Source organism: Rana temporaria, chromosome 1 (genome assembly GCF_905171775.1).
Source record: "Rana temporaria chromosome 1, aRanTem1.1, whole genome shotgun sequence".
Taxonomy (NCBI): domain Eukaryota; kingdom Metazoa; phylum Chordata; class Amphibia; order Anura; family Ranidae; genus Rana; species Rana temporaria.
This window is the reverse complement of record NC_053489.1, coordinates 451,038,696-451,066,531: the sequence shown is the minus strand read 5'-3', so window position 1 is coordinate 451,066,531 and position 27,836 is coordinate 451,038,696. Positions and strand designations below refer to the sequence as shown.

The 27,836-nt window shown below is 46.1% G+C and overlaps 1 protein-coding gene across 2 annotated transcripts in view; it reads right to left on the bottom strand.

Moving 5' to 3' along the window:
* The window catches only part of RUFY3 (RUN and FYVE domain containing 3), a 167,020-nt gene extending 139,758 nt beyond the window's left edge, over positions 1 to 27,262 (bottom strand). Inside the window, exon 1 of one of the 2 annotated variants that reach the window (XM_040327674.1) lies at positions 26,546 to 27,262. In XM_040327674.1, coding sequence (XP_040183608.1) covers positions 26,546 to 26,942 — 397 coding nt within the window. In that variant the 5' untranslated portion in view covers positions 26,943 to 27,262. The remainder of the gene's footprint in view (positions 1 to 26,545) is intronic. The other variant, XM_040327677.1, reaches the window with a different exon arrangement.
* Between the last annotated feature and the right edge of the window lie 574 nt (positions 27,263 to 27,836).

Genomic DNA, 27,836 nt, shown 5'->3' with positions numbered 1-27,836 from the left:
GAAAAAGTCGGCTCTAGCTGGGCCAATGGCGGGCCACTTGCGTAAAAGATAATATTCCGCTAAATTGATATAATCTAGATTTTCAATAAACCAGAACAAAAACCTGAGTGAACATGTGTAGACGCATTTTGAAGCAACATACTATTGCAAAGCAAAACCCTCTTTGTCATTTTTGTAGCCAGTGTGTAGAAATTATATTTCAGACACTAGGGGGAGTTGCTGAATTTTGACAGATGGTAAAGCAGACATGCATAGCTATAGGGAGTTAATAGCTTTGAGCTGTGATTGGTTGGGGTGGAGCAAGATGGCCGCCGCTCCGGAGCTAGGCCGAAGCCGGGGACTTTCCTACGACCGAGGCCCCGGAGCGCTCCGTGGATCCCGTGGTGTGCCGATCCGAACGGGGTGACCCGTTCGGATCACGGATCGGTGACGATCCGTTGCACCCCTAATTAATACCCATTATTAGCAATTTGGAACAAGGGGTTTCAACATGCTCCTTTATGACATATTTGATGGGCCCCTTTCACGTGTGTCTCATGTGTGTATGCAAGTTTTTTGCGCAGGAAAAAAAAAAGAAAAGATGATGAAAATGTATTTCATCAGTTTGCACTTCCATTTTCAGTTCAGCTCACATCAGTTTGCACTTCCGTTAAGTTCAGTTCAGGTTACATCGGTTTATATCAGTTCAAAAGAAAAACACAGGGGGCACAAATGCCTAGTGCATAAGCCAAGATTTGTTATAAAAGAAAAAAAAACAAATAGCCAATTAAATACGCACAAAGGACAGAAGAAACAAAGATCTCCAATGGTCAGCCAGTGTGGCAACGAGTGACCATACGGTTGGCAAGCCAACTCGTTTTTGGGAACAGATCCCTTTCCTCAGAGCTTTGGGGCTCTGAGGAAGGGGGACCAGTCCCCAAATGGTGTCAGTTTGCCGACATCACCAACAGTCCAGTCACTCGTTGCCACACTGGCTGACCATCGGAGATTGTTGTTATGCATGTTTCTTCTGTCCTTTGTGAGTATTCAATTGCCCGTTTGTTTTTTCTTTTATAATAAATCTTGGCTAATGCACTAGGCGTTTGCACCCAGTGTGTTCTTTTGCAGTATATGGTTGGGCTCCCCTGTCTGAGGAGGGCTGCACCGATGAAGCGTTGTTCCAGTGGAGATATAGACCAGGCGAATGGCTGGTCCGTGTCTGGTCCGCTTATGGGCAGTCTGATGCAAATGGACCACCTGTCCCGTTTACACCCGACTGCCACCCAATCCGATACGCCAGACAGATGGGGAACAGATGTTTTTGGTGGATAGGATCGGTTCGGATGTCAGCAGGTGTCAACAGCCACATGTCCATTGACATTTGCCGCTCCATAGAGGGCAATTGATGGTCCCATCGGGTCTGCCTGAAAAACTGACAGGCGGACACAATCGGACCATCCGTGTGAAAGGAGTTAAACAGAACAGATGCAAACGGACAGCATCCATTTAAATCTGTTTCATGCCGTTTCAATGCATCTCGAAGTTGGCCGTTTAATAAAAAACTAAATTAACACACGCGGAGAGAGATAATTATCCATTTACATCTATTTGTCCATGGAAATTAATTGCTGTCTATTTTTCATGGAAAACGGACAGGGCCTAAAAGGTGGCCATACACGGTTCGAATTTCGAAAGAATTTTCTTTCGAAAATCGTATCAAAGAAATTTCGTACAAATTTCGCACCGTTAGTGGGCGCAGCAACAGCCGATTTTCGTGCGGAAAACAAATTTGAGAAATCCGACATGTTGAACATTTTTGGAAAAACGAACGATTTTCTGATCAATGATGGGAGAATCGTGCGAGAAATGTAATAGAAAAAAAAATGCGCATGTGCAAGAAAATAATATTCCCGGAGAGAAAAGAATATTGCCGGAGAGAAACGAAGATTCCCAGCAACATAAAGGTTTGGTTGCCTGAATTTCGAGAATCAATGGTGGCATCATCGGATCACAAAAAAAACGAACTTTCCAAATTTGAAAAGAAAATTTGTTCAAAATTCGACCGTGTATGGCCTGCTTAAGGCTTCCACAATCTCCCACTCCTTTTCCCTTTCACATGGCTATTCCAATCAGTTTTTCAATTTTTGACAGTTTTTCAGGTGGGTTTGAAAGGAAGCTCAGTGTTAATCAATGGGGAAACAAATGTAAACAGACGTAGGGCTATTTAGCTATGTAGAGGTTCAATGAAAGAGGAGGGAGTAAGGCCCTGTACACACGATCAGTCCAAACTGATGAAAACGGACTGAAGGTCCGTTTCATCGGTTAACCAATGAAGCTAACTGATGGTCTGATGTGCCTACACACCATCAGTTCAAAAACCGATCGAGTCCAGTGCGGTGACGTAAAACACAACGACGTGCAGAGAAAAATGAAGTTCAATGCTTCCAAGCATGCATCGACTTGATTCTGAGCATGAGCGGGTTTGGAACGGATGCTTTTGCGTACTAACCATCGGTTTTGACCTATTGGTCAGGCGTCCCTCGGTCCAATTTTAAAGCAAGTTCTCTGTTTTGGGACTGAAGGACAACTGACCGATGGGGCCCACAGTCGGTTTGGACCGATGAAACTGAACTTCAGTCCGTTTCATCGGTTTGGACTGATCGTGTGTACAGGGCCTAACATGAAGGGATATAGGAGAAAAAGGGGGATAGGCTTGGAAAAGGGACAAACCTCCTACACAGAGTGAAAGCCAGGACAACTGCAAATGCAACTTACGACATGTCCGGTTGTAAAGATGTTAGAAGGGAAGGTGGATGTAAAAGAAAAGTGTCCAGGCCTGGCAGGTAAGTTGGCAAGCCACAGTTGTCAAACCATTAAGGAGTGTTAAAGACTCTCTAGAAGGGTGACTATGATGTTTTCATTTAGGAGCATATCTTTAATTTTAACCTCCTGGAAGCTCAGTCTCAGGATTTCTAGGAACTCTGATTGGTTGAAAATACGTAAGAGGTCAAAATGTGCATTTTCGGAGATTGCCAATGGAAATTTGGAAGTCAGGATTCCCAGGGTTGCGTTTTTTGCGGTTTTTTTTGCGTTTTTTTGGAGGGGGGGGGGGATATGAAGACTGAATAAGAATATACTACTATATTAATATTGAGGCTCAGAACCTTAGGGCATATTCGCATGATATGGGGCATGGTTTCAAGGATCTGGCATCTTCTAAAGTACATTTTTGCATTTCTCTCACCCTTACCAGTATTGTAGGTTCTGTTTAAAGCACATACTCAACAGCCAAACGAACCCAGCATTGTCCCTTTGTAATTCATTGTTCAGGTGACATAGACCAGGTCCCTGGATTTTAATCTGAATTAAGTTGTATTTGGACCAGTTAGAAGTGGTGTGGTGCTTCAAAATTTCAATTTGTATTACATTACACTACAAGCCAAAAGAGACTGTGGAGATTAGATTCTCTGGTGTGTATAAACTGCCTGCCCATGAACCAGATAATTTACAGGAGGGGTATTGAATTAAAATTTTGTGAGGTCTGATCACTAAAATTTTCTTTCAGAAGAGGTCCCAATCCCATGTTTGTCCAATGACTCAGATCTTTTACATCACAGCCCCCCCCCCTCCCTCTTATATCAGTCTAGTTCCAACATCGGTGTCCTCAGTCCACCCTGCAGATCACAATCCCCAGCCTCTTTTCATCACAGTCCTCCATTTCATAGCATTATCCTCATTCACAGTAGTGTTCTGAATTCCCTTCACATCAATATTCACGTTTTACCTCCTATCAGTTTTTTTTACATCTGTGTACGACTGAGGAAATTTTCCATTGCCAAAACAGGAAGTGAGAGGGAATCCCTGGCTACCACAAGAGCCAAGGTCCCCATTGGAAGATTTCTCCCTTATTTTTGTTCTGTTGTCAACACAAAATGTGTTTTTTTTTTCACTTTCGGTATTACCAGTAAACAGGACAACGAGAGAAGTAGAATCTCCCTAATGGGGGCAAAGAGAAATAAAAACCTGACGACATATTCTAATCACTCTCCACACTATCCAAACTAAAATAAGTTATGCCTTTCATTCCCTAGTAAATCTTCACTTTAAGCTCTGGTCCACTTTAAAGAGGAGGTTCACCCAAAAAAATATTTTTAACTTTACATCTAGCAGAGCCGGCATACTAAGGACATTTACTTTAGGCAGGCAATTTTTTTTTTTCTCCCTACATACCTTTATATTCTGTTTTTGTCCAGGGCTTCCGATGACTGCGGGACTGGGCGTTCCTATGCTTCTGTTCGATGATTGACGGCTTGTGAAACAGGTGACCTGTCGCACAACGCGCATCACCAGATGTCGGGAAATAGCCGAGCTGCGAGTCGGCACTATACGGCGCCTGCAAAGTCAGCTCTACACGGCGGGCGCAGGCGCCGTATAGTGCGGACTCGCAGCTCGGCTATTTCCGGAAATCTGGTGACGCGCATTGTGCGAGAGGGCACCTATTTCACAAGCCGTCAATCATCGAACGGAAGGATAGGAACGCCCAGTCCCGCAGTCATCGGAACCCGGAAGCCCTGATATATATATATTCTGATTTGGTCCAGGGCTTCCGCGTTCTGATGATTCCGGGACTGGGCGTTCCTATCCCTGCCTCAGGGTTCCGATGACTGCGGGACTGGGCGTTCCTATCCTTCAGTTCGATGATTGACGGCTTGTGAAACAGGTGACCTGTCGCACAACGCGCGTCACCAGATTTCCAGAAATAGCCGAGCTGCGAGTCGGCACTATACGGCGCCTGCGCCCGCTGTGTAGAGCTGACTGCGCAAGCGCCGTATAGTGCCGACTCGCAGCTCGGCTATTTGCCGACATCTGGTGATGCGCGTTGTGAGACAGGTCACCTGTTTCACAAGCCGTCAATCATCGAACTGAAGGATAGGAACGCCCAGTCCCGCAGTCATCGGAACCCTGAGGCAGGGATAGGAACGCCCAGTCCCGGAATCATCAGAACGCGGAAGCCCTGGACCAAATCAGAATATAAAGGTATGTACGAAAAAAAAAAAAAAAGACCTGCCAAAAGCAAACGCCCTTACTATGCTTAGTCTAATGTTACAAATTCGTTTTTAGGGTGAACCTCCACTTTAAATAGAGGCAAATGTGTTATAAGAGCCCATACACTACAGCACCCTTTTATTATAGTAACCCGGTTGTTAAAGAACAAATGGGTAGCCATTGCTAAGCTGATAGTTGCTTGGCTGTTATAATGACTTTCTTAGTCACAAGCGCAACACAAGCATAGACCTCAGTAACGCCCCTTTAAAATCAGAGGGCCTAATCTGCATATGGTATTGAGACCAGAGGGTCAGCCAGGTAACAAGCATTTCCATAAGCAGAGATCAGCAATGGTAGCTTACACATTTCTCTAATAATAGTAGATTTCCTCAAATGTGTGGATCTAAATAGTAAGTTTATAAAATACAAACATACCTGTATTTACAATCAGCGTCAGGGAAATTAGATTACAAAGGAACCTCTCTAAAATGTCTTATGTCAGCGAGTCACAGGTACTCTAGTTTTTGTTACATGCACCTTGTTTAGTTTTACAGCTGTCAGAAAGGGAAGGGTGTGCTTGTCTGTAGTTTGAGCTCCTGGAATAATTTGAAACAGTTCCGGGATTATGACACCGGTCATGCTAATCCAACCACGCCATAAATGTTTTTTTACCATAATAAAAGCATAGAGGACTATTGTGGATGGGACATAAAAAAATAAAATAAAATAAAATAAAACTGTAAAAAAAAAAATCAATGCTGAGACTGATGCCAAGAAACATGAGTATTACACAAGGGACAAAAGGCAGAAGGATCAATGCCAGAAAAAAAAAAGCAAGTCGTTAAAAAAAAAAAAGCGAACAGATGTTACCATTTTAGCACAAGCCACTGCGAACACAGACACGCAAGTACACATAAATAATCATGTAAGCTTACAATTACCCATAGAGACCCAATCTCAAATACCTATGGCTGATATACACACAGACTGTAGAAATAAAACCCAATGGCCTGTAACATTTTTATTTTAGCTCGGTAAACAACAGATCCCTGGCTGACAAGTGGCATCAGGATCTCAATCCGAAGGGAGGGAAGGGAGGGACAAAATCTTGTGCTCATTCTCCTCCTTTAATTTGGCAAGATTAACACTCGAATCTAGAGAGCAGCTCGCTGTCATGTACAATACTTACTACGTCAATTACGCTCGTCAAAGCTTCAGGTGACCTCCGTGTAGTGCCAAAGGGGTTAAGCAGAAGAGTGCAGCAGATGGTTCTGCATACAGCATCAGTGTGGCACCGGGATCTCTACTACAGATAGGTCCATCACCCTTGGCTTCTGGACTGAGCACTATCTGCCATGACTCTGTACTGCTTATTTCTAAATGCAATTAAAACCAGAGAAAATAACTTGTAACCGTCCATTCTTTTTTCCACAGAGAATCAATGAAACTCTGAACAATTTAAAAGGCTAAGTTATCCTTTTCCAAAAAATAGTCTATACAGTCAAGGGGCACCAGAAGGTATTAAAAAACGGTAGCTTTGTAAAATGTTCATCAACGTCAAATCTCTAGGCCATTTGGGGCCTCCCCAGAACCCTGGACAAGAAAAATCCTAGTTACCAAGTCCCCTGTTGCTAGGACGTGAAAACCAAGGGAACACCTTGTTTTTGCCCAATCATACTCTCAATGGAAAAGGGTATAGGAGGGGCATGGTCAGACCCTATGAGCATACGCTACCGAGAAAAAATGCCCAAAATTAGGCCGTGCTGAAGTAATGACATCATCTCTGCTCATGTTTCGGAGAAAAAAAAAAAAACACATCAAAGACCACCAACAGAGGACACACACCACTGATCATCAATCTTGAAAGCGGAACTCCACCCAAAAGGGGAATTTCTGCTTTAAAGTGGTAGTAAACTGTGGCCGTTTAAAAAAAAACAAACAAAAAAACAAAACACCTGTCGGGCAATTGCATAAATGTGCTAGTCTGCATCACAGACTAGCACATTATGAAATACTTACCGTATATACCTCGAGTATAAGCCGACCCGAGTATAAGCCAAGGTACCAAATTTTACCCACCAAAAAAATTGGAAAACGTATTGACTCGAGTATAAACCTAGGGTGAGAATGCAGCAGCCACTAAGCGGAAAAAAGGGTCAACAATGCCCATTGCAACCTCACTGTGCCAACCTCACTGTGCCCATTGTCAGTGTACCTGAAATTGACAGGCTGCGGGCGTCCATTCATTGTTTAAAACTCGCGGTCTCCTCCTGGTCTCTTCCGTGATAGGCATTGCTCAGTAGACACAGTTCCACCTATCACGGACGTTCTCTCATCCTCGGGTTTCCCAGCAGACACTGTGTTCAGTGTTCCGCCAATCACGGACATCCTCTTGTCAGAGGATGAAAAGGCGTCCGTGATTGGCAGAACACTGAACACAGTGTCTGCTGGGAAACCCGAGGATGAGAGAACGTTTGCGATAGGCGTTTCTCAGCAGACACAGTTACGCCTATCACGGAAGGGACCAGGAGGAGACTACGAGTTTTAAACGATGGACGCCCGCAGCCTCTCAATAACTTCAGGTACACTGACTTGAGTATAAGCTGACGGGGGTATTTTCAGCCTTAAAAAAAAGGGGGGGGCTGAAAAACTCGGCTTTTACTCGAGTATATACATGATTATACGGTACCTTGGAACAAAGCCCTTCAGCTCTGTGCTGTCCCCGCTGAGAGGGCTGACATCTTCCCCCAGTCTTTTCCCTGTAAATGGGAAGCAATTAATCGCTAAGTCACTGAAAACAATCTCTAGTAATGCCAAGGTGATAAAAACACAGTTAAAGGGGTTGTAAAGCTTCGTGTTTTTTCACCTTAATGCATCCTATGCATTAAGGTGAAAAACACCTTGCACTCTCAAGCCCCCCAGCCCCCCGTTTTACTTACCTGAGCCACGAAACTCTGTGGGCGCGATCCTGCGAGGGTTTCCCCCAGCTTGAGGCGGCTCTTCACTGGAGATTGATAGCAGCACAGTCATTGGCTCCCGCTGCTGTCAATCTAATAACTTTAGATGCGCGCCGGTGGGCTATGGTCGCCGACTATCACGAGAACGCTCCTGCAAGCTAACCCCCTTGGGAGAGAGCTTCCCAGCTACGGGGTTAGCTGTTGCGGGGAGGAGCCGAGACAGCCACAAGGGACCCCTGAAGACGAGGATCTGGGCCACTCTGTGCAGAACAAACTGCTTAGTGGAGGCAAGTATGGTATGTTTGTCATTTTAAAAAAAAATACCTTTACAATCCCTTGTAAAAGGTATTTTTTAAGCATAGATGTGAATTGGTATGAACAAGCAAACAGAGCTCTCCTCACATTCATGGAATGCTAACCAGCATAATACTGTGACAGTAACTTTGGCAAACAATGGTATGTAAACACGCTGTGTGGAGCAGTGCTGCGGTGGTCAACTAGGCTCCTCTTGTGGAGAATGAACTCCACGGTGATGTAAGACAGGGTGGATACAGAACCGGATGGAAGGAAAACCTTTGAGCCGTGAGCGCCTATGGTAGGTGGTGGAAGGGCCACTGTGGAGTGGGGAGTTTAATAAGGAGCTGACCGAACGTGATGTCATCCGCTCGGTAGGGTGACCACATTTCCAAACTGCCATTCAGGGACACCCCCCCCCCCCCCCCATTTTTTTTGCAGATTTTGGGGGCAGGGGCGTATGAAATCAGCGGCCCATGCGCAAGATCAAAAGTGGGCCCTAGGCATCAAGAAGAACAACTGAGTGGTCAGGGGGGGGGGGCACAGAGTAGTCAGAGGGGCAGTGCGATGGACAGGGGGACCGTGGGATGGACAGGGGGACCGTGGGATGGACAGGGGGACCGTGGGATGGATAGAGGCATACCTCCCAACTTTCTGAGATGGGAATGAGGGACACCTATTAGCAAAAATATGTAGGAGAATTATAAACAAAAATAAAAATGGTTAAACCCACAGGTGCTTTTTTACCACTACTATTCTTTTATATTGGCTCCTTGAGGGACAAACAAAGAGGAAAGAGGGACAGAGGGACAATGCCCTAAATGAGGGACAGTTCCTTCAAATCAGGAACAGTACAGGAGGGGGGGACTGAAGAACAGCACAGGTGGGACCAGAGGACAGCACAGGAGGGGGGGGGCTGAAGAACAGCACAGGTGGGACCAGAGGACAGCACAGGAGGGGGGGGGGGACTGAAGAACAGCACAGGTGGGACCAGAGGACAGCAGGGGGTTGGAGAATGGGGGGTGAGGTGGGAGAGAGCAGAGAAGTTACTGGGGAAGATCAGCCAGGAGAGTGTTGAGGGACCTGTGGGCAGCAGAAGGAAACTGGATAAGAGGGGTGGCATATAGAGAAACTGATGCCCCCCCCCCCCATGTTCTTCTTGCAGCCACTGAATGCCCGCTTTTCCTCCTTTACCTCCTGCAGGCATTCAGTGGCTGCAAGAAGAACATGGAGGGCATCAGTTCCTCTATATGCCACCCCTCCTATCCAGGTTTAGAGGGAAGCTGCATGGACCATCCTGGAGTATGAGGCTGGGTTGCAATGGCGCCCCCTGTAGTTACACCGCTGCAGTGGAGTAACTAAAACATTTCTGGCAGTTTGAAGGAGCAATGAATGGAATGCTGGCAGGACTCTGAGGTTGTGATAGTCGCTGATGAGCCACTCCTGAGAGGATTGCTTGGTATACAGAGGGGGTAACAAGACTAGAAGGTGAAAAGGTGGCAGAACATGAAAGGCTGAGGGTGAAGGAGGAGGGGGGGGGCTGCTGCAGGGAGAGGCAAACAAGTAGTGGGAGAGAAGAGACAGGGAGCAGCCGGACAGGACTGGGTGTGAGGAGTTATCATGTGTTCAGGGATGCAGGAAACATCTTCAGCTCTGAGGAGTTCATGCTGGGACCTGTAGTTCTTCACTTTTGGGGGGGGGGGGGGGGGAGTCACATCCCCAAAAGTGAAGGATTACAAGTCCCAGCATGAACCCTGCCCTGATATCTAAGGAAGTTTCCTCCTTCCATCCAGGGTGTCATGTGTCAGTGTCTCTCCTGCCGACCCTTATCTGGAGCAAGCCTCTGAGTGTACTGTGCAGAGTGCAGACACACACTCCAGTGTCTTACTGAACTCTGACTGCTGAGGGAGAGCCGACAGGATTATAACACCGATGGATCTTCAATGCTGGTCAGTGCTTTGTAATTTTACTTGCCTTAGTTTGTACCATCTCTCATCTGTACACTGCAGTCTGTCTCAGAGTCTGATGTTTCTTCTGGCTGCCTGGCTGGACTCCAGAGCATACACGAGGAGGTGGGTGGAGCTGAACAGAAGGCGCGGAGGAGGAAGTTAAACTCTCATCTGCTGCTATAGGTCTCTCCCTCTCTCCTGCTCTGACGTCACTGGTTGCTACACGCCAAGCGGGAGGCAGGAGGTAGCAACCAGTTTGGGCACTGAGCCAGCGGTGGAAATAAAGTAAAAAGGGGTCTCACTCTCTGTCAGCTAGGGGTCCACCACAGGCTGAGACAGAGAGGATGTATGCAAAGGCTATTTTAGGGGGCATTAGATCGGCCCAGGCCAATTCCGGGACTCTGTATTGTCCCGTAATGAGGGTGTCCGGGACACGGGACACAAGTATTAATTAAGGGACAGTCCCGGGCAATCCGGGACACGTGGTCACCCTACCGCTCGGGGAACACAGATCGAGAACGAGGCTTGATGCACAGGAGTATAGATGGAGCACAAGCCAAGAGAGAGGAGGCAAGGTAGTGGCTGTCTACCTAACAATGCATTTCAGGGTGTGGCCCTTCAAGTCATCACCTGTAGGTAAAAATCACCAATCAGGCTTTACTACCACATGAAGACCTCCTCCCCTGCCTCATTTAGCTTGTCATTTTTGTGGGCTGTATATTCCTCATAACTGTTAGCGTTCAGTCATTTTTTTTTACCACATTCATGATCAGTGTGCCTCCTTTATGCTTTAACCACTTAACGCCCGCCGCACGACTATATACGTCTGCAAAATGGCACGGACAGGCAGATGGGCGTATATATACGTCCCCGCCTTCTAGCGGGTGGGGGGTCCGATCGGAACCCCCCCCCGCTGCGTGCGGTGGGCGGATTCCCTCGGGGAGCGATCCGGGACGACGGCGCGGCTATTCGTTTATAGCGGCTCCGTCGCGATCGCTCCCCGGAGCTGAAGAACGGGGAGAGTCGTGTGAAAACACGGCTTCCCCGTACTTCACTGTGGCGGCGTATCGGTCGAGTGATCCCTTTTATAAGGGAGACTCGATCGATAACGTCAGTCCTACAGCAACACCCCCCTACTGTAGTAAACACACACTAGGTGAACCCTAACTCCTACAGCGCCCCCTGTGGTTAACTCCCAAACTGCAACTGTCATTTTCACAATAAAGAATGCAATTTAAATGCCTTTTTTGCTGTGAAAATGACAGTGGTCCCAAAAATGTGTCAAAATTGTCCGAAGTGTCCGCCATAATGTCGCAGTCACGAAAAAAAAATTGCTGATCGCCGCCAATAGTAGTAAAAAAAATAAATAAATAATAAAAATGCAATAAAACTATCCCCTATTTTGTAAACGCTATAAATTTTGCGCAAACCAATCGATAAACGCTTATTGCGATTTTTTTTACCAAAAATAGGTAGAAGAATACGTATCGGCCTAAACTGAGGAAAAATAAAATTTAATATATGTTTTTGGGGGATATTTATTACAGCAAAAAAATATTGCATTTTTTTCAAAATTGTCGCTCTATTTTTGTTTATAGCGCAAAAAATAAAAAACGCAGAGGTGATCAAATACCACCAAAAGAAAGCTCTATTTGTGGGGAAAAAAGGACGCCAATTTTGTTTGGGAGCCACGTCGCACGACCGCGCAATTGTCTGTTAAAGCGACGCAGTGCCGAATCGCAAAACCTGGTCTGGGCATTTAGCTGCAAAATGGTCCGGGGCTTAAGTGGTTAAAGGATCACTAAAGGAATTTTTTTTTTTTTTTTTTAGCTAAATAGCTTCCTTTACCTTACTGCAGTCCTGGTTTCATGTCCTTATTGTTTGTTTTTGCTTTGAAGTTGCTGTAATTCTGCTGTGATCTCCACACTTCCTGGTTGTCTGTTTCTTGTCTGTTTCCTTATAACCATGGTACTGGGAGCTTTTCACGGTGGTCTAAGCTGTCATTACTGTGTGTCTAAAACTTAACAGAACCAATCAGATTCATTTTAAAAACAAAACACTGCCCTGGATTTGTTTGTTTTTGTTCTGTGCGTCTCTCTAGTTCACAGGAACACGAAACCAGTTTAAAAGTGAAACTAACCTGCAGGCACATTCTAGGATTGCTTTTTATCTATTTGTAATCATTTTTAAAAGGAATCAGTTAACTTTTATGTCTCTATACCCTGTAAACAGTCATTTCAGGAAAAATTTTTTTTTCCTTTAGTGACCCTTTAAGTGTACTTTTGTTGCTCAGTGTGTCCCCCTATTTGTTGGTGGTCAGTGGGAGCAGTTTTGCGTACAAGAGCAGACAGGAGTAGTGCTCAGAAAGGAGGAATGGAGAAGATTGGAAGAGTTGGAGAAAGGGGTGGGCTCTCAAATGTAAACATTAGTATGTTTACATTTGTGATTGCTGTGATTGACCACAAGAAACAGAGCCATTCAGATTGTCTCTGTGCACTTAGTCTGTCCTCTAAGCTTCCAATGGCAGCCCAAAGACACAGTGACCACTCGTGCCTCATTTCTGTAGGACCTTTTATAAAAAAAAAATAGCACTCCAAAATAAAAGCCCTCCTTTTTTTTACAATTAGGTAGTAGTGAAATGGTTAAAGTGGTCGTAAACCTTTACATATACCCAGTGAAGTGACTAGCCTCAGGTGATACACAGATTAAAACAGATTCTCCGACATAAATTGTACTTGTCTATCTGCTGTCTTCTTTTCTCTAAATTCATTGAAAGCGCAGAATTTTAGAATCTTGTCTGAAGGTCCAGGAACAGAGCTAAGGCTGTCAATCAGCTGGAACTCCCTCCCGTCACCATGTTTCTCTTGGTATCAGAAAAACTTGTCAGAAATGATACATGCTGATAGCAGAGGAATGAAGCAGCACAGAAATGACACTTGGTGCTCCGGATGGAGAAAAGTACACACTATAGAGGGATATGCTTTGTTCACATTTCATGTCCGATGTTTACCACCACTTTAAAATTACATATACCCTAGCCTACAGTACTGACTGCAGACGTGGCACGTGATTTTGCAGCGTTTTGCATTTTCCTGCAGTGGGTGACCAGAACATTCCTATACTGAATGTAATTCTTCCGTGTTCAGGAGAGGGAGGTTTAACTTCACCTAAAACGTGGCAACTCCTAGACCAGGGCTCGACAAATCCCGGTCGCCAGGTCGCCATGGCGACTAGAAATAGCATCCTGGCGACTTGGCTTGGAAGCTGGCGCCATCTGGTGGTGGCCGTTGGTATTACAAGTTAAGAATTACAAGTTAAACAGCAATTCTAATGTAATTTTTCACCGTTTTCACTGCCATCTTCTTCCCTCTAATTAGAACTAGGGGTGCAACGGATCAACAAACTCACGGTTCGGATCGTTCCTCAGATCAGGAGTCACGGATCGGATCATTTTTCGGATCGGCAAAAAAAAAAAATCTCCCCCACTGTAATATCCACATACACCCCCCCCTCCTCTTAGTACAGAGACCCCCCCTCCTCTCAGGACAGTGACCCCCCCCCTGCTCAGGACAGTGACCCCCCCCTGCTCAGGACAGTGACCCCCCCCCCTGCTCAGGACAGTGACCCCCCCCCCTGCTCAGGACAGTGACCCCCCCCCCTGCTCAGGACAGTGACCCCCCCCCCTGCTCAGGACAGTGACCCCCCCCCCCCTGCTCAGGACAGTGACCCCCCCCCCTGCTCAGGACAGTGACCCCCCTCCTGCTCAGGACAGTGACCACCCCCAGCTAGTACCGACAGACGAGCGGCGTGTCCCACGAGTGCGGGCTCCTCCTCTGTGGGTGTAAACAGAGGAGGGCCGCCGCCGGGTGTACCAAGATGGCCGCGGCTCCGGAGCTAGGCCGAAGCCGCGGTCTTTCCTAATGTTACGGCGGCGGCTCCGGAGCCGCCGCCGTAACATTAGGAAAGACCGCGGCTTCGGCCTAGCTCCGGAGCCGTGGCAATCCGCGGATCACAGTGTGATCCGATCCGAAGGGGGTGACCCGTGTGATCCGTTGCACCCCTAATTAGAACCCCCAAACATTATATATATTTTTTATTCTAACACCCTAGAGAATAAAATGGCGATTATTGCAATACTTTGTCACGCCGTATTTGCGCAGCGGTCTTACAAGCGCACTTTTTTGGGAAAAAATTACACTTTTTTTTAATTAAAAAATAAGACAACAGTAAAGTTATCCCCTTTTTTTTAATATTATGATAGATAATGTTACACCGAGTAAATTCATACCCAACATGTCACGCTTCAAAATTGCGTCCGCTCGTGGAATGCCGACAAACTTTTACCCTTTAAAATCTTCATAGGCGACGTTTAAAAAAATCTACAGGTTGCATGTTTTGAGTTACAGAGGAGGTCTAGGGCTAGAATTATTGATCTCGCTCTACCAATCACGGCGATACCTCACATGTGTAGTTTGAACACCGTTTACATATTCGGGCGCTGCTCACGTGTGTGTTCGCTTCTGCACGCAAGCTCCTCGGGACGGGGTGCGTTTTCTGGCTCCTAACTTTTTTAGCTGGCTCCTAGATTCCAAGCAAATTTGTCAAACCCTGTCCTAGACTCTCCTAGACATAGGCTTTTATGGAGTTTAGGAGCTTTGGCAAAAAACACCAGCGTACATGAAGCCTAAAAAAAGGTATACATTGTTTTTTTCCATTACAATAGTAATATTGTGGCAGAATATTGCGTTTGACCAAATGAGATCTTTTTAAAACAGATAAATTCTAATACTACTTTAAGGAAGCAGAAGATTTTGATTTGATCCTATAAATCTGCAGCATACAGTACAGTGTGTAGTTACAATTGTAAATAATAATTACTTAATCTTTTGCTTATTCAGGTTCTTTAAAAATCCACTGTGGTACCTGGGAAATGTTCAAACTGCACCTTTTTTCTGTGAGTGAACTGTAGAAATGTGCTTGTTACCATAGGGAAGTTATATCAACAGATAGCCTCTCCTGCTGGTTTCCCATATGTGCTTTTGGAATAGGAGTAAAAATCATCAGATCATATCGGTGCTGTACCATCGTACTCCCATAGGGATCATATCTGTGCTGTACCATCGTACTCCCATAGGGATCATATCTGTGCTGTACCATCGTACTCCCATAGGGATCATATCTGTGCTGTACCATCGTACTCCCATAGGGATCATATCTGTGCTGTACCATCGTACTCCCATAGGGATCATATCTGTGCTGTACCATCGTACTCCCATAGTATAACAAAATGAATACCTCCCGTTGTGCCCAGTGGATACTTCAACCAGCATAAACAAGATTTCCTGTGTTCTGTCAGATTAGGCGACCCGTCAGAATTGGTAACAGAAGTGACATACCGTCGCCACCATCTTACTACACCCCGCACTCCTTCACAGTAAGGATACACAGAGAAGGGGGAAAGCGGACATCTTGTTACACCCACCGGAGTTTTGCATTTCACACTTTAACAGTAAACGGAGCTTATAAGGTCAAATACAGTATTTTAAAGCTGAAGCCGCCCAAAAAAAAGGGTCCGGGACTTGTTTTGAGCTTCAGGCATTTCGGCATGGAGATGTGAACCATCTCCATAGCCGACAATGTAAAATCACCCCTCCAGCGTATCGCAGGCTGCAATAGCGGCGGGCGTCTGGCGTGAAAACGCCTAGATGTGAATGGAGCCTTAAGCTGTGAAGGGTAGGTGCAGACCGGCATGGAACCCACTCACACTCCTGAAAAGAATGATGTATATCTGGGGTAGGCGAAGACAAGGGGGTACCGTAGCTGCACAGAGAGGTGCAAGATCTGTAAGAGTTCAATCCACCTCTCTGCTGTTGACTGCCAAGATGTGTGTGTGTGTGTGTGTGTGTGTGTGTGTGTGTGTGTGTGTATGTGTGTGTGTGTGTGTGGGGGGGGGGGGGGGGGGGTGGTACAGAAGAGCCTCTCTGCAGCTTCATAGAGAAACACAGTTCTGTTCCCCTTTCTGCCAATTGCTGAGATAAGGTGGGGGGGCGGAGATGAGGGGGGTGCCGCAGCTGCAGGACAGGTGTGTGAGCCACATGAAATGGCCCGGTAGGCCGGATTTGGACCATGGGCCTTGTGTACGACACATGTGATGTAGGACGACTGAACATACATGTGAGCACAGGAACAATTAGACGTATGTCTCTGTATAGTCAGGCAAAGGGAAAAGAGCTGAAAAAAAAGCTAAATTTGATCAAACAAACAGAAACAAAAAAAAAAGCTGAATGGGAGCAAAGTAAAAACTATTCATGCACCAGTCGACTGCACAAAAAGTGAGAGAAAAGTAAAAAGCAGTGTACTTGGACCATGCCTATCAAGCAACCCAGGCACTGTGCATGAATGGGTGTACCCACCTGTATATTCGTTGGGATCACATTGACAAACATTGCCTGCAACATTTAAGTCAGGCTAGGCCTGCTCCTCACTAGATATACTGGAGAAATACTGACAACAGCCCGAATGCATGGGTCAAGAAGACTTAGTCTAAGGCTAGGTTCACACTGCTGCGAATTCAAAAATCGCTGTAAAAATCGCGATTTTGCGGCTGCGATTTTGCCGCGATTTGGGCCGCGATTTCAGAGACATCTGTGCAGGGTTCAATGTAAATCGCGGCCTGAAATCGCAAAAAGTAGTACAGGAACTACTTTTTGAAATCGGTGCGACGCCGCACCGATTAGGACAGTGCCATTGCCGACAAATGCCGCCGATTTGAGATGCGATTTGACATGTCAAATCGCATCTCAAATCGTAACAAATCGTACCCAGTGTGAACCAGAGCTAAAGCCCAGTTTAGAATAATGTGATATGCTTATCTACGGTGATAATCCTGGTCTACACTAAAACAAAAAAATCCTGCATACGGCTCTTTGTACAGAACAAAAAGATATCCTTGAGGAGTATCTTGTTCACCGAGCTGAAAAATTGTGGGTTATAATATACCTAAGGTTTTAGCCATTAGTGCTACTAAGGTCTTAGAGGGAAAACATAACTATACACTTGTTACAAAGGTGATTATTCACGGTTTGCTTTATAATTATGTCACAAAGAACAAAACAATTTTTAACCACTGAATTTTGAGTTTGCCTTTTTCAGGTTTCCAAATATAAACCTGGCTAAAAACATAGGGGTCTCGCTGTTTTAAAATCAATAGGACCTCGCCATGATCCCTCCCCATTTACCTGATCCTGCTCATCTGTTAGTACTTGTATGTTTGGTATATCTCAAGTAAATCTGATGTTTATAACTAGGGTTGTCCCGATACCACTTTTTTAAGACCGAGTACATGTAACAAACCCCCCCCCCCCCCCTCCAAGTACTCACCGATGCCGATACTTTTTTTTTTTAATGTCATGTGACAGAGGTACTAATATACAGCACTGATGACGAGTGGACTGTCCGTTTTTATTTTTTTTAATGTTTTCTTTTTATTTTGGGGGGGGGGGGGGGGGGGTTTTTTATTTTATATAAAAAGGTTAAAAATTGTAAAAATATTACAATTTTAGTTTTTAGCCATCAGCCCTGTTAGGGCCTTTGGTGAGATATCAGGGGGTCTAAACAGACCCCTGACATCTCCCCTTTGAGACAGGGAAAGGGACTGAGGGCACAGACTTCACAGTCCCTTTCTCTGTAGCCTCAGCTGCACTGGAGATAAATGGAGAGGGGATAGAGGTTCCTCTCCATTCGTGAACTGAAGCAGAATCGTAAACACAGTGCTCAGTTATGAATGGAGAGAGTCAGCGATCATTCACTCTGTTCATTCGGCAAAGGTAAAATGACAGATTTACTGGCTCCTTCCACTGCTCGTCATCCTAACTGATCGAGGATAAAGCGGGCGGAAAAGCACAGAGAAGGACATAGAGGGGGACTCTATGCAAGTACTTACACAAATGCTCGGTATCAGAACAACCCTACTTATAACAATGTTTCTCAACCTTTTAAAGCAGAAACATCCACACATTTAGGACACCCAACATTAGAGGCGAGTTATTCTTTCAAAGCAAGTACACCTCTGCACTCTGATACTGACTAGTATTCCATTGTTTCTCTTCTCCCTCATTAACCTTATGTGACCACAGCACTGATGGAGAGGGGCAAACAAGGATGCTGTGAAGGCGCCCAATATCCTCCTAATCAACCAATGACACCGGTGGCTGGAGATTTCGATACTGTATAATGAAAACCTGGGGCTTTGTGCAACTAGATGTCAGGCTCGATGCATCCGCTGACTTGTATACAGTTTGGGGGTATTTTAATTTTTTTTTTTTTTTTTTTTTTTAGCCATTTTGCACCCCTGAAGAAACCTGAAGGCATCCTGGTTGAAAAAGGCTGGTCTATAAAATATTAACAAGAACTATCGTAATAAAATGCCAGCCTTTCTTTGTATTTATAGTATGTCTTCTTGATACGTCAAGGGGAAGGCGAGTCCCTTTCCGGTCTCAGGGCCACCTACAGACCTTGAACACTAGATCGTAGGTACTAGGACAGCTTTTGATTATGTTATTTTACTCTGAGACAGTGTATTAAAATGTTTTCCTTTACAAGTATTGCGATACCCTTTTGCTTGCTACCACCAATCGTTACTATTGCAAGTTCCATTATCCTTGACTCCTATTGTGGTAAAGTTTATATTAAAATTGCTGAAAAAACTCCAAATAAAGAATGTATCATATTTATCTTGCTATAACGCGCCCCGGCGTATAGCGCGCACCCCCAACCTAGAATGAAAATTCACTCCAAATAAAGAATATATCGTATTTATCTTGCTATAACGCGCCCCGGCGTATAGCGTGCACCCCCAACATAGAAGGAAAATTCCTTAAAAAAAAAAAAAAAAAAATACAATTTGGATGCCCCTCGTCGGTGTCTTGCCCGCCATCCATCGGCGGCCTTGTCCGGTCCGGCATCCTTCTGCGGCCATCGTGGTGTCCTCCCCGCTCGATCCCCGCTGTGTTTGAACCACTCTGCCGACATATACCGAGCGCAGTACACTCGGGTATAGTCGGGCAGGCTCGGCTCCTCTCGCGTAAAGGACATACAGGACGCACAGGACGTGACCGCGAGTGGAGCCAAGCCTGCTCGACTGTACTGCCCTCGGTATATGTCGGCACAGTGGTTCAAACACAGCGTGGGTATCGGCGTATATCGCGCACCTACGATTTTGCCCTGATTTTCAGGGCAAAAAAAGTGTGTGGTATACGCCGATAAATACGGTATATAAAATGCCAGCCTGTATAATCTATGATCATTTATCATACATTCCATACCTGAATTCACAGAGTACCGTCCTATTTTGACACTAGCTTGCAGTCACACCTGGAATCCCATTGCACTACATTGTCTCAGCTGAGGAGATCCTTTCTGCATGGGAAGAAGCAAACTCCTTTCCTTCCAATCCGCCAGTGAGACCAATAAATCCGTAATACAGAGAAAGCATTCAATAGAAGACATCAAGCACAGGAGTTGATCAATAATCTAATTCATTACACAAATGAAACTCTGCACATAAATCACAATCTCACATGTAATATTCTAAACAATTCTATTCACAATGCATGCTAAAAACAAACATTCTGCAGGCACAACAAGCACCAAAATTCTCCACCATACGGTATAGTTGGGCCCCAAATGTCAATATAGAAGCTCCAATAAGGGAGCACCACAGCAATATCCGAAGAGGTCCCTTTAGCTTACAAAGACTGGAGCATCTTCCCATGAGGTTTGGTATACTCTGCATTCCCAGGATCTTGCTGGAAGGCTTGCGATATCACCCTCACCTAGGTGCCATTGGCAGAAATCTGAGCGTGAAGTACGTATCGTTTTTTTTTATTTTCTCATGGGTGTGGGTGTGCGTTTTTAATGTGTGGGGAAATGAGTTCAATGAAGAAATTGCCCTTTCAAGAAAAGCTATGGGGGTTAGGATAATGCTCGAAACTTAGGATTTTTTTTTTATTGTTGATCATATTACTACACTCTCTGTCCCAAAGACCAACAACGATGTCACCAGGACAAAAAGCAAGGGGAAATCTTACCAATGGGCCCGAAGGCAACAATAAAAAAAAAAAAAAAAAAAAAAAAAAGCAACAAATCGCTCCCAAAATATAAACTTTACTCGACTGCTAAGGCGCAATGAGCCCAGGTACAATTAACTAACTAACATAAATGTATAGAAAACCTTCCCCCTTGCCCCCTCAACCTATTACAGCCCTCAAAATTTCCACTCGCCTGCTAGCATTTGGCGAGTGGATTTAAGCTGGGGGCGAGTGATAACAGTTCTGCATGACCAACAGTCCAATCTGTGCCTACACTTAGAGCCACGCTGCGATTGGCGGCCGAAGAGGAAAGGTGCGTGCCCAGGAAAAGTAGTCGGGTGAGCCGCACACATGCAGAGCAGTACACAGGTGCTCTCCTTACAATTCTCGTTAAGCCATGGGACCTAACAGTATGACCTCTGAGCCTGGCTTCCCAACCTGACCAATGTAGCTGGAGAGCAGAGAGCAGGAAGGAACAAGTGAGCAGGAGGACTGCGATTATCATCACTCTGGGTGTTCCAGGTATGCAGTGCAGCACAGCGCTCACCAAGAGTTGCCCTGACAAGAGAGCGGCAGTATGCTGTGCGGTGTCAGTGTGCGCTGTGTTGGGGTGTCAATGGCTATGCAGGTGTGTGAATCTCGGTGCTGGATTGTACTCCCTCCCGCTGTGCTGCAGCTCCTCAACTCACTGCCCGACAATGAAAGGGGGAAGTGGGGACATGCAAGTGTGGAGGCGCACACAGGGGCTCCTGATTATGAGAGTGGGTAGAATAGGAGAGGGAGAGAGAGAGAGGATGGATGGGGGTTGCAGAGGAGACAGCAAGAGAATGGGGGAAAAGACCTGGTTCTAGAGAGAGAAGGCAGAGGAGGAGGATGGAGTCTTGTACATAAGAAGAGGGAGAGCAATATTTGCAGAAGTAAAAAAGTCCATGTCCCTCTGGTCTGCCCCAGTGCCATGTCCCTCTGGTCTGCCCCAGTGCCATGTCCCTCTGGTCTGCCCCAGTGCCATGTCCCTCTGGTCTGCCCCAGTGCCATGTCCCTCTGGTCTGCCCCAGTGCCATGTCCCTCTGGTCTGCCCCAGTGCCCTGTCCCATTTTGTTAAAGTTGTTGTTGGTAATATTTAATTGTGTAACTTGATTCGGCATAAAACATTTAACAGTGTCATTCCAAGAGATAATCTACAAGGGCGTTTTTAGGGGCGGAATTATGGGCGGGGCAGTGTATGGGTTGGGTGAGGCAACTGGTGGCGAGTAACACTTGAGGCCTGGCTAGAAGCTCAGGGCTTGAAATTTTGAGCCCTGAACTATTAAATAAAAACACACTTACAACCGTTAGGTTGGAAAGGGCAAGGCCACAGCTTTATTAAAAACCAAAACATAACATGTGAACACTTTTCAACCAGTGCCAGTCCCAGTTGTACTGTGAGCACACAATTCCAAAGGGGGGGGGGGGGCTGTCCTTACCATAAGTGCTGGACAGGTCGCCTACTTCCGATTTCCATCAAGGGCATAGCCCATTCATTACAGCCATTTTATGCTGGCAAGGTCAAGAAAACACAGCAAGCCGTGACATACCATAGAAAAAAAAGGGGCGGAAGGGTGGGCAGCTCTTCCAAACATGTTTCCTGTAAGACCCAGAATTCCCTGGGGCAATACTTATACCTGAGAGAGAAACTCCCTCCCGATTGGCTGCCGGCAAGAGGCACCCCAGCCTGGACTCCACTGGCGCCACCTGTCGCCCCCGGGGTGGTATGACACCCCAGCAACCACAGAATGGACCCACAGCACAGCCCAGCTGAAACAGAGACCCTTTGTAAAATTGCAATCAGAATCAGAGTCAACTATATTCTGATTATCCCTCAACTTTTAATAGCACCGGTACTTGGAAGTACACCGGCGCTACACCTGCATCTGTCACATGCAGAAAGCTTAAGAAAGCTTAAAAGAGGAAGTAAACTTCTATGTATTGTTTGTACCTATAGATAAGCCTATAATAAGGGTTGCCTATAGGCACTGTAACGTGTGCCGTTTAGGAGATATTTACTATATATCCCGCCAATTACATCATCTGCGAATGCAATCTGAAGGAACGGCCACCCGTGTTGTAGGCCTGTGTTGTGACAGATGGCTGCCGCGCACATGCGTGGGAGTGACGTTACGCAGCTCCGGCCAGTCACACAGCCGGAGTCCACGGACCCAGAAGGAAGACGGGCAAAGATGGATGCAGCCTCCAGCAGGGACGAAGAGGGCTTTGTTGCATGTTTAACATAATGTGATAGTATGCAATGCATATTAGCATTTACTTTTGCAGGTCAGAAAAACAAAAATAAAACACAAACAGGATGCTTACAACTTGCTTTTTGTAATGTCTAATAAACAACCTATGTACTAAAGGCACCCCCCCCCTCATTTTGAATAGAGTAGGGGAGGGTTATAACCCCTGTCTTTTTTTTGCCATCTGTGTCCCATTGGAGAGATTTCCCGTCACTTCCTGTCCTATAGCCAAAACAGGAAGTGAGAGGAATCCATGGTTGTTACCATTGGATGATATCTCTTCTACTCCTGTTCTGTGGACAACGCAAAATTAGGGATTTTCTTTCACTTTTAGCAATCAAAGTAAAACAGGACAAATAGAGAGGGTGAGGCTCTAAACCAGTGAGATAGACACCAATAAAAAACGGAGACCTGGTACACGTGATGAGAATATCGGACGAATGATCGTCTGTTTTTGTACGCTAGTCTCATATAGAAAACGAATGGGTTACTAGAGTTATGAAAATTCTCGTAAAACAGAATACAACTTCCCATGATTACCGTATTTATCGGCGTATACCGCACACTTTTTTGCCCTGAAAATCAGGGCAAAATCGTGGGTGCGCGATATACGCCGATACCCGCTTTCCCGCGCCGAGTTTGAATACTGCGCCGACATATACCGAGCGCAGTACACTCGTATATAGTCGGCGCAGTATTCAAACTCGGCGCGGGAAACGAGCCGGGAGGACGCCGCAGAAGGACGCCGGACCCGACAAAGAGGACACCCGAAGCCGCAGACGGACGCCGGACCCGACGAGGCCGCCGATGGACGCCGCGCAAGACACCAAAACTGCAAGTACAAAAAATCTTTTTCCCACAGGAATTCGGGGCAACTTTAGGGGTTCGCGCTATACGCGGGAGCGCGCTATACCCCATTAAATACGGTATGTAATGTATTCCTTTGTTTCGGAGCATGCGTGGTCTTGGTCATTCGATTTATTCTATGGACAAACACTGTACTGACTAAATGAAAAAAATTGTACGTGAAACACATGTCCCAGATAATTTCACATAAACTGTCGTGATCGGGCCCTCGAAAGCGGTGTATGAATGATCAGATTAACGTACAATCACTCTGAATTTTTCATTGTGTGTGATAGGCAAGACAGGTTTTCTAATCGCTCTCCACTCTATTAAAAAAGGAAGCTTTGTCCTTAGTTACACTTTAACACAAGTTACCTTATAATAATGAAAACACACTAAAGCTGGCTGGCCTTAGACACCAAGGGGCTGTCAGCTGAGCTCACAACTTGGTACCGACAGTGATCCTTTCATGAGAGAGACGGGGGACTGCCTCTCTATGAAAATGCTTGTTTCCTGGCTGCCAGACCGACCCTCTGTCTTCAATGCTTTTAGTCACTAACCCAGAACAAGTATGAAGATCCTGAAAACCAGAAATTCTTATGTGTTTACTTGCAGGCGGTCAATGACGTACTGAAAGGAGGAAGGTCAGCATGTCAACAAGCATTTCCAGCAGAAGTTGTCAGCGACAGCTGCCTCCTTCCTTCTCTTATGGCAGCTTTCCTATAAACATGCCATATCTTACAAATGTGTATCTTTAGGAGAACCCCCGTCTGATCACGTAGAGAACAATACTGATCCACTGAAAGGAAAACCACACGGCTGATTGCTGTTTTCCAGAGATCAGCAGCCAGGGATGTAAACAATGTAACGCTTGCAGTAAACAATCAGTCTTTCCTACTTTAATTGTACAAAACACTTTAATTACAGATGAAAATGGAGCGTGTAATCTTTATGCGAGGTTCCCTCCAGCTCCTGTATAAAGAATACTGAAGTAAGAGTGGACCCATTACTAATGATAACAAGATGACCTAATTTTCCCCAATCCAAGCAGGCTTGTCGGCTATAGCCAGCAGCTCCATTGCTGTATTTGCCACTCAGGCCACGTTCACACGTGCGATTAGGGGCATAGAGAGGATTCCTGCATCAAGAACCATCAGATTCCTGTGGCAGGATTGTCAGGGATATACGATAAATGTTCAGGGAGCCATTACGCCCAGTAAGGACAGATGGTTGCCCCTGGACGGTACCAGGACAGCCAAAGCAAGAACTGCGTGCCCTCTAACGTACGGCGTAGAATGGGTGTACCGCCATGTACCCATTATTCTCTGCCCTCTTGTTCCAGCTGCCCATGGCTGGCATGGGGTGTGTACTGCACATGCCTGGCCAATCACTTGCTTTCTAGCAGCTAGTTGTGCATGCACGTGCACGGTGTGTCATTTCAGCTGTGGGTGGAGATTGGGCATGTTGGACAGCAGTGGAGTAGATATGAGACCACGGTCCGCTGGTTGCCAGCCACTGATCTGCAGTGTGCGCCCAGGGAAGCCACCCCCTTCTGCCTGCCCAGTCCCGGGGAGATCATCTGTCCCCAATCACTGGTAATCTCTCCATGTTTGATACATGCAACGGCTGGGTCTCATTTGTACAGGCTGCATGGCCAAAGCTGTTTACATACACCTGTGATCCCTGTTGCAGGAATCCCCAGTATGCCCCTAACCACACATGTGAATGAGGCTTATACCCATATTCTTTTAGACAACGTGGAAAAGGATTAGACCCCTGGTCAGGTGTTACTGCTATTCAGGGTTCCATTAGAGAGATTTCCCCTTCTGTTCCTGTGCAGTGTTTTACAAGACAGGAAGTGAGGGGAAATCTCTCTAACAGCAACACAGACAGAAGCAAAATCACTTGGTTAAAGTTCAGTAGGGGAGTGCTAGATCCCCTGTGAGCTTTTTTTTTTTTTCTCTGGTGCAGGTTTTCATTCATTTCCTGTCTGATAAAAGCTGTGTCACCAGGACAGGAAGTGAGGGGAAATCTCCCTACGTCCTACTTTATTTTACACTTGCGGCAGTTTCTCCTGCACTGTGAAAAGTGATCCAGAGTCCATTCCTTTTTTAGAGGGTAAATGACAGGCAGGTCAGAGACAATATAACCACCTCAGTACCTGTTTAAAAGCCCACACAAACATGCAGCAACCATGTATACTGCACGTGTTTGCAGGTAAGGAGGAGCGCAGACATGTTTACACAGTCCACATGCAGAGCCTGCCAGGAAGTCGGCACTGCGCTGCGCTAATCACAGGCAGTGAGACATTTCCCAATCTCTGCAGCCGAGCATCTCTGCCTGTGATTAGTGCAGCGCGGTGCCGACTTCCTGTCGGGCTCTGAACATGGACTGTGCGAACACGCCGGAGCTCATCCTTATTTGTAGGGTGGTTGCAGTGCAACTCCATTCATAAATGGGCCATGTTTGGTGGCAGTGCTGCCCATCGAGTGCAACAGGGTATATCTGTCTCTCTTTGCAGCTTAAAAGGGGTTGTAAACCCTCATCTATTTTTCATAAAAGTAACAAACATGCCTACTTGCTGTGTGCAAAGCAGCCCCGATCCTCTTCTTCTGGGGTGCCCTGCTGGGGCTCCAGGCCCCTCCTCTTCATCAGGTGCCCCCCCAATCCATTGACACAGACAGTGGGACTCTGCCCGTTCCCCCCCCCCCCCCCCCCGAGTCTGTCAGTGGATTTAATTGAAAGCAGCGGGAGCCAATGTGTCCAATTAGGAGAGAGACAGCGACTGGAGCCACTGCATCGCTGGATCGGATCTGGCTCAGGTAAGAGGAAAAAAAAGGGGGGGTGGGGTCTGGGGGGAGCTGCAGCACAAAATGTTTTTCATAGAATGCATTAAGGTGAAAAACCTTGAGGCTTTACAACCACTTTAAGGGGGCAGTAAAACCATGGCTGAACCACCTATTTTTACTGCCCCAGCCATGTGTAAATAAGCCCTAACAGGGCCATGAAAAGCAGTAAAACCTGACAGGGGTTCTAATCTTTTCACACGCCATGCAAACTAGATTTAAAAGTCTTGGTCATAGATATCTTATAAATATATGTAATTTACTCACTTTTTTGGACTTTATCATTGCCGCCATTGCTCCCGCTGCTCGTGTAGTTCATCATCATCATCATTAGCGGCAGGGACGATGTCGGTGACAACCCCCCTGATCCAGGCGAGGCAGGGTCAGGGTATCCAGATGAAGACGACGAAGGGGGAGAGGTGCGACTGTACCCCTGTGAACCTGTCATCCCTGTGTAATCTCTGCCCTGTTGTTTTTGCTTTCTTGCCCCCGGATAGAGGAATATGGGTGGTGGCAGCGCAGGGGGCGAATCTTCAGATTCCTGTTTACCCTTTTCATCCAAGTGCAAGGGGAGGATCTCCAAATCGCGCCCACGAAGAGCCATGCCTTGCGCGTTTCCATTGCCCTGCTGGTGGCAGCTTTTGTCCGGCTGCTCCCCTTCCATGTCTTTGCTCGGTAGGAGATGTAGGTCTCTGATAATGCTGCTTCTAGTGTGATGCTGCCTGTCAAGGATTATTGCTCTTTTGCCACATTCAAACACTCATGTTAAGTAGTCTTTGAATGTGATGAGCATTCCTCATGTCACTGGTGTACACTTCTCCTTACTACTCCTAGAGAACAATGATGAGTGGTGGGTGGGTGTCAGCTTCAGGCAGGCATCCTACCTTCTTTGCTTGATCATCCAGGAGATGGAAGTAAAAGGAGAGCAGTGTGTGCAATCCTTGTGTGCCCGGAACTTCCCTACAGCTAGAGGAGGAAGCAGACACACAGGACTCTTCCTTAGTACTGCTCCTCCCCATTACACTCCCCTCTGTAGCTGTAACCCTTCTGTGTGCAGCCATTGTCACAACACTACCTTCATTATACAGCTCTCATCCACATCATCTTATGCGATCGCACGCCGCGTCCCCCCCCTTAAACCAAAAAAAATAATATAATGCAGCTTACCGATCCTTACGGTGTCCGTACACACTTCCTTATTTTTTACAATAGATCTGTGATTTGATCAAAACGATGAAAACTGCAAAAAATAAATAAAAATAAAACAGTCATAACTTCTCTTACAATCAATTTACACCAAACGGCCAGAACGGAGAATTATTGATCGTTTTGCATTAAGATACTTATGCCTCGTACACACGATCAGATAATCGGATGATAAAAATCGCTTTCGGATTGATCGCACGATAGTCTGTTCGTTAGTACGCAGCTTTCGACGGCCGATCATGACAGTTCGTCTGACAATATCCGAAGGGACAAACGCGAAAACTTTGCTTGGATGATAGCCCAGCGAACGGAAATCGTTTAATCGGCGTGCGTCCGCTGAAAACCGATAGAC